Source organism: Poecilia formosa, unplaced genomic scaffold (assembly GCF_000485575.1).
Source record: "Poecilia formosa unplaced genomic scaffold, Poecilia_formosa-5.1.2 Scaffold40, whole genome shotgun sequence".
NCBI lineage: Eukaryota > Metazoa > Chordata > Actinopteri > Cyprinodontiformes > Poeciliidae > Poecilia > Poecilia formosa.
Window position 1 is genome coordinate 2,398,290 of NW_006799979.1, and position 7,843 is coordinate 2,406,132.

At 41.3% G+C, this 7,843-nt stretch overlaps 1 protein-coding gene across 1 annotated transcript; it reads left to right on the forward strand.

The window, feature by feature from the left end:
- Positions 1–1,084: 1,084 nt before the first annotated feature.
- six2a (SIX homeobox 2a) lies at positions 1,085–4,458 on the forward strand. Its single transcript, XM_007551179.2, has 2 exons — positions 1,085–1,669; positions 4,140–4,458. Exons 1-2 carry the CDS (start codon positions 1,110–1,112, stop codon positions 4,447–4,449), a joined length of 870 nt encoding a protein of 289 aa, XP_007551241.1. The 5' UTR covers positions 1,085–1,109; the 3' UTR covers positions 4,450–4,458.
- Positions 4,459–7,843: the final 3,385 nt, after the last annotated feature.

A 7,843-nucleotide genomic window follows, 5' to 3' on the forward strand; every position in this document is an offset into this window, starting at 1 on the left:
CTTCTACCAAAATAATCCACGTCTGACTTCCTGAAGAAAATAACAATCTTCCTTCTGAATACCACTCATCTTTAGATATTCATGAAGATTTTTGTTTGTTTGTCTTAGTTATTTGTTAGACGTGTTGATTTGTTTTTGCTTGTCAACATTCAAAACGACCAGAGTTTTCGTTTCAAATCAGTAAAGGAACCAACTTTATTTTATTTTATTTTTTTATTATTGTTTATCTCAGAGTGACATCTCTCCGGCTGATTTCAGAGCGCTTCCAGGCGCATTGAAGACGCGCCGGTCCTGCGTGGTGATCCCTGCCCTGCGCGCTCTGGCGCCATCCTCCCTCCAGCCGCGAGAACAGCGTGGCTCTCCTTCTCCCCTCCGGCCCCGCACCTTCCTCACTGCTGCGCGCTCTTTGGCTGCCCGGTGTGTCCGTCAAAAAAAAAAGAAAAAAAAAGAAGAGAGGAGTAATAAAAACGTTTAAGAGAGAGAGTGGAGGGGTGGGGGAGGGAGGGAGAAAAATCTGAGCAATATTTCTATTGGGAGGGCGGGCTGGACACGCAGAGAACAATCCGCTCGACTTTGCCAAGGAGCCACCTCAAAGGGTATCGGGTTACGCTGAGTGACAGCGTAACCATGGCAAATAATTTGACTGAGGCTATTGTCTTATCCTCACCATCCCCGGGTCAGATAACCGACCAATCAGAGTTCATATAATCGCTTGTCTTGCCAGCTTAGAATAATATTATTAAAACGAGCCAGCGAGTCTGCTCTCCGGGAGTAGTTTATGTAGAAACGGCGCAGAAAAGGTGGAGGCGGACGGAGGAAGGAGTTCCACATTTCTCTCTCCCTCTGTGTGTGTGTTTCGCCGCAACTTTCAAGAGGAACTGTCGCCCGGGGATCTGCATGGCTCAACGGGCATTGAAGCTGGATATTACCCCTAACCCCTGAGTCGTATAGGCTGCTCTTCTGGGACACTTTTTTTTTCTTCTTCTTTTTTTTTTTCTTTTCTTTTCTTGACACTTGTGGACTTACTGCGTGTCACTTTAATGAGAGACTGAGACAAGAGACGTGGAAGTGAGGCACAATCTAATCTGCGCTGGTCTGCGGCTGTCGCCATGTCAATGCTCCCGACGTTTGGTTTCACGCAGGAGCAAGTCGCGTGTGTCTGCGAGGTCCTCCAGCAAGGGGGGAACATCGAGCGGCTGGGACGCTTCCTCTGGTCCCTGCCGGCCTGCGAGCACCTCCACAAGAACGAGAGCGTCCTCAAGGCGAAAGCCGTGGTCGCCTTCCACCGGGGCAACTTCCGAGAGCTCTACAAGATCCTGGAGAGCCACCAGTTCTCGCCGCACAACCACCCGAAGCTGCAGCAGCTGTGGCTCAAGGCGCACTACATCGAGGCGGAGAAGCTGCGGGGCCGCCCTCTCGGGGCCGTGGGGAAGTACCGCGTCCGGAGAAAGTTCCCGCTGCCCCGCTCCATCTGGGACGGAGAGGAGACGAGCTACTGCTTCAAGGAGAAGAGCCGGAGCGTGCTGCGGGAGTGGTACACCCACAACCCGTACCCGTCCCCGCGGGAAAAGAGGGAGTTGGCCGAGGCCACGGGACTCACCACCACGCAGGTCAGCAACTGGTTCAAGAACCGGCGGCAGAGAGACCGGGCGGCGGAGGCGAAGGAGAGGTAGGAGCGTCTGCAGATAAAACTATCAACATGTTGGAAAAGGGGGTAAAAAAAAAAAAAGCAGAGTCATGTTAAAACAAAATGGTGCTGAGTCACAAGCACTTTGACGTGCTGACCTACATCTGAAAATATGTTCAAAACTTCCCGTCTCTTGCTGTTTATTCTGTCTCTTTCATCACATTTATTTATGTATTTATTAAATTAAATCATATTGAAACAGTCCACTCCAGCTCCAGGTTACCTCTTCTTCTGGTTTGGGCGTCTATGAAAAGTGTTGGAGTGTGAGTGCAAAAGTTTGGAAAGCAGGAAATTAAAAGGTTTGCTGTTAGGCAAATTACAAGGACATATAAGCGTACATTTACCTCTCCTTTTGCCGTAGTAATTACACTTATTATCACCCGAGGTTTTACTTTCATATCAACATCAAAAAAAAGCTAAAACACACACACACACACACACACACACATACACACACACACACACACACATACAAATATGTTATGCTAACCCAAACAACCATGGAGTGAGCAGAAGCAAATGAGAACATGTCTATAGAAAGATGCTTTTTTAAAAAGTTTTTATTTATTTATTATGTTTTACAGTCCATGCTTCCATTTAGCGTGTAGGCCACATTTGAAGGTTTTTTAGGGGGGGATTACACACGCAGGCGCTGCAGAGAGGTGTGCGCCCCAGCTGGTGTCTTCTTTCAGCCTCTGGCCACTAATTCGGGCTGAAAGCTCCACGTAAATCATGTGCTCGTGCAGAGAAAAGGCTCAGTGCTCTCCTATATAAAAACTATGCCACTTGTAACCCTAAATTACAAATGTTTCGACACAGCGATTGATTTAGCTAATAAGCTCTAATGACTTTTGGAAAGGTCGGGATTTATGGCCGCCTGTCATTGTTTTTAAGTCTGTGCTGCGGCGCTGCAGCCAAACGAGAGTCTTATTATTTCACGGACTCTTTAATGAGCAGGTATGCACGAATGGATTGCTGGTTGCTGCGTTAATACATGATCTCTCGTACCTTTCCACAAAAGAGCAGTTGTAAACATGCTATAAATCAATCTCCATCGTGCGTCTGCACTAACAAAACAAACTGTTGCAGCAATTTCCCTTAACTTACGTTGTGCAGACTTCAAATAATATCTCTGATAATAACTTATGTACAGTGCAGGTAGACACACGACTTACATACTTGTGGTTAAATTCAAGCGCCTTTTTAAGATTTCCCTACTCAACAGATTTACTGAAATTCCAACCATTTTATTAATTTTGTTTATCTTTCCGTGCTAAAGAGAAACAAAGCACACAAAATCGCTTTTGATTAAAATGTTTCTATAATTGCAACAAAGTTTTTAAACATCAGCGCTAATACACCTAGCTGTCTATAGTCGGCTTGACCGTAGCCTTTGTGCTGTCTCCGTTCTAGCATAAAATGTTTATAAAATATTAGACTCTTCTAAAAATACATCCTGTTGCAGTGAAATGTTCAACTTTTCCTCAACTACCATGGCCGAGATGTTCCGTTCATTGGCGTCGACTGACTCCTTCAGGGGAGAGGGAAAAAATGGGGAATTACACACACAGGCAGCGTCAGCTAGAGGTTTGACTTTAGCGGCAGTGCTGTCGCTAAAGCAGAACAAGTTCCTGAAATAGTTACAGAATGTGTAAATCTTTTCTGAAAAGACAGCATGTGAACTATTTCGCATCTTAGATGTGTCTGTCGTTGTCAACAACTGATTCAGGGCTAAGGTCGTATTGCTAGCAAGCTTGACATCACTAAACCAGCTAACGCGTTTAGTTTACAAACCTGAACTCTTGCTCCAACAGAAACTTTGCCTAAGTTTCTGTTGTATAGTATGACAGTTTGTAACCTTTTCTAAGCTCAGATAGTCATTAGTTATAAAGTAAACACACCTTCCCATTCTTTGCTCAATATTGGTTGACTGAACCATCATTCCCAGTGCAACTTTAATTTGAACAGTCACGAAGGATATGTTACACAAATAAATTAGCTAGCATTGTTAGAATGGAAGATTTTTTTGAACGTCACATTAACAAACAAATTTTCTTGATATATATTTCTTTAAATCATTTAAATGTCTAAAATTGGAGACTTCCCCAAATCCTTTTTGTAGTGTACCATTCTCTGCATCGCAAGAATAATTAAAATAACAGCTGACTGAGAACATTTCAGTTGAATTCTAATACAAATTTTCAGGTTCATAATAATAAAAGAATCAATGTTTGAAAAATTTAACCATTAAATACTAATTGATATGCATGATTGGAAAATCTAAAAAAAATCTAAAAAACAATGTCTCACTGTTGAAAAGTTATTTTGCTAGTGTGAATATGAATTGCAAATTTAGCTTTCCTTTCCTTTTTTTAGATGCACATGTCAATGTTGCGAAATGCCTGTTGAATGAGTGTGCACCAATTAAAATTGAATTCCCTTTTCCTTTTAGGGAAAACAGCGAGAACTCCAACAGCAACAGTCACAACCTATCTTCTTCCATGAACGGAAATAAAACTCTTTTGGGGAGCTCGGACGACGATAAAACGCCTTCGGGGACACCGGATCACACGTCGCCGAGCCCGGCCCTGCTCTTGGGCTCGAACGCCGGCTTACCGTCCCTGCACGGCCTTGCGCCCCCTCCGGGACCCAGCGCGATTCCGGTGCCGGGCGGCGCAGACTCGGTGCACCATCACCACTCGGTGCACCATGACACTATACTAAACTCTATGTCTTCTAACCTCGTGGACCTCGGCTCTTAAAAAAAAAAAGGACACTGAGAGAGGACAAAAAAAAAAAAAACTAAAAACTTTTCCTTTTTTTTCTTTTCTTTTTTTTCCTGGAGAATTTACATGATGATGAGAGCGAAGCTTCAAGCACTTGCGGTAAGAAAGACTGGGAATCTGCGAGAACAGCCACAATAACAAACCTTTTGGTCTATACGTAAGTAAAATACATAAAAACAATAAAAAATAAAAAATAAAAAAAACACGTTTTCCCGCCACCTCCTCTTATCGCAAATTTAAACGTTTTGGGGACGTTTTCAAGAACCACAATTTTAGGCTTAAAAGCACTTAAACGACAGCAACTGATCAAGCAGACGTCAGGTTCTCACACCACTTTGGTTTCGCTGCGTTCGAGGAAAGAACTGATAGATTTAGTAGGAAAGGGGAGGAAGAAATAAAAGAGAGAGAGAGATGTATTTCTGAATGTAATTACATATTATCTTATATTGTTGAAAACAATAAGAATAAAACGTGTCTTAATTCCTGTACCGTTATTATTGTATAGGAGACTCGGTTTCCCCCTGTCTGTATTGTTTACATTGGGGTTTTCCAAGAGAGCCATATGCAGTCTTTCTGTTTTGTTTGTTTTTGCTTTTCTTTCTTAATTCGGTTTCTTTGTTTTGAAGGAGGTTGGACTGTTCAAGTGTCTAATAAGAGCCGCGACGACGTGAAGTATCTTAACCTCCTGACTATATTATATGATGCTGATGATAACGATGATGATGATGATGATGATGAGTAGTATTTACATTTTTATTTGGAAAGAGACTGCATGTAAGCTCTGCGCTTAACGGAGGAATAATGAAGCGACTCATATAGTTTCATATAAACTTTCCAATAAAAGAAAAAGGACATCCACGGACTAAAATCCATTTGTTCATGTGATTCTGAATCATTATTTATATAGTTCCTCCCCGCCCCCTAATATATCTTTTATATATTTTATTGCTTTATAACCAAAAGTGCAACCATGAAATAAATCTGATTTATTTTTTTAATTTAATTTTTTTAAATATATTAATTTTCTTTCTTTTTTTTCTCTCTTCTTTTTGTTGTTGCAGTTTTTACTTTAAAACAAGATAGGTGCATTTTTGGACATGGATATTGACTCTCAAGGAAATGCAAGAATTATGCATTTCATTTTTATGTCATCATTGAAATAAAAACAATAAACAACAATTTCGTATTTTAGTCAAAATAGTAAAATAAATAAATAAATAAATTATAATAATTTTATGTTGGCGTGACAAAACGAGGAAGACAGGAAAAAAGAGAAAAAAGAGACACTCAATCGAGCACTTAGTAAAAGCAACACAAGTCAAGAGGCCGGAACATGTGGTGGCATCTGGCCATTAAAGCGGGGCAGAATCCAGACACGCATTTCCAAACAGGGGAGACCTTCAGCTTCATGTCGGAGTGATGACACCTTATCTTTCCTCGCTCGCTCAGTTGAGGGGAACAAAAGTGCCGTGGTGGAGCTTTTTTTTTTTTTTTTTTTGCTTCTTGTCGATGGAAAGAAAAAAAAAACAGAACTGGAAACTAGCGTTGAAAGAAGACACTTTGTTTTAACAGCCTCGACTGTGAAACACCTTCAGCTCTCGCTCCATCAGTCAGTCTGCAGCCCGAGATGTTTTATCGGAGAGCAAAGCAAACGTCTCCTCTCATGTGTTGAAAAAAAAAGTTTTTTTTTTTGTTTTTTTTTGTTTTGTTTTTTTTTTGCAGATTCTTGTAGATTCGTAGATTGGGAGCTTTTGGCATTCGCAGTTCAAACACTCGATTTCTGCTCACGGTCGGACAGACTGGAGATGTAGATTGAAAACAGTCATTTTTAAGCCAATAGATCGAGCTCAAATACGGCTTGTATAAAATATTAGACTCCAGTAGGTGGCCCATTGGAGCCCCAGTGACCCCTTTCTCGTTTTTATACATCAATACACGTTTCCTTTTTTTATGGCCACAATTAAATAAAATAAAAAAACTTATTTCTGTGTATGTCTTTTCCCCGTTTCAACACATTTAGACACTTGTAGACAATTTTACGGAAATCTTTTCACATTTGAGCCATATTTAGTCATCGGCAGATTTTTTTGTTGTTGTTGTCAATCTTTTTTTTATACCTCTCCCTTACATGTCAGTATAATTTTATGGAGATTTTACGAGTTTCCCATTTTTTATCCCTTTTGACACCAACGGACGTCATTGTTCACGTCTTTCCACTTTTTGCTTGGGTGTGTTTGCTTCACTTTCTACCGGTATGTCGACAGTAAGTCTTTTTTTTTTTTTTGAAACATCTTGTATTTTCAACCACACTGTCATAGACGTCGTTTCACCTTTCGCCTGCACGTGGACAGCAGAATGCATCTTTTTTTTTTTTTTTTTTTTTTTTGTAAACGTCTTTCCAAGACGTTCACCATTTACACATTAGCGTGCATCTGCTTGTGGACGTCTTTTTTTTTTTCAATTTTCAAACGACTCGTCTTTACCGTCTCTTCTGTTTTGAGTCTCTTTAAGTCTTTAATTTTAAGCCACATTTAGACACCAATAAACGTCTTTTTCGAGACATATGTTCCCCTTAAACTATTCAGCCCAATTTAAACGCCTTTTCTTTTCTTTTCTTTTTTACAACTACGCACAATCAATATTTATCATCGACTTCTTAATCGTCTGCCGACATATTTGTGCACGCGGGCAGATAGTCGTCTTTAGAGGAGAGACAACAGCAAACATCCTGTCCGTTATTAATTTCCCCCTAAGGCCCGACGAGAAAATGAAAAGTGTTTACACAAAGAGTGTGCTTAGAGGTTTCACTGTCTCCTTCCTGTCTGTTAATGTGACTGATCGTTCACACCGCGTTCTGCCCGCACGAAGGTCAATTACCCACGCAGCTTAAAGCGTCTCCAATTAACAAGGATTTCTATTGAAAACAAGGCCGTAAAAGAGGCTCGCGAGGAGACGTGCCCTAATCCTTACAGGATATCTGGCCTCTCACCAAGCCAGCCACAAATATAGCTGCGATTTTCGTCTCCACTTTACGCTCACTCCTTCGTTTTGTTCCCATTAGCTTGAAATGGGAACTGGCACCGAGGAAAGGCAAGGCTGTTAAATGTTGTTTTGGCTGGAATACTTTAGAGGAAAGAAAAGAAAAAAAAGAAAAGAAACCCACCAGTGGTGAAGAAAAGGGGCCCAACAAACGCAGATCTAACGCTGGAAAGCTGCTTTTATGGGAATAACGAGCTCTCGAAAAAAAGCGGCAAAAACAATCACCGGACAGGTGGGAACTAGTCTTGATTTCTACATGCGCTTTAATAGCCCGTCAATAAAAACCGCAGTGAGAGGATGTTGCGGTTCGGTGTGCTCGGTCACAAAGTCA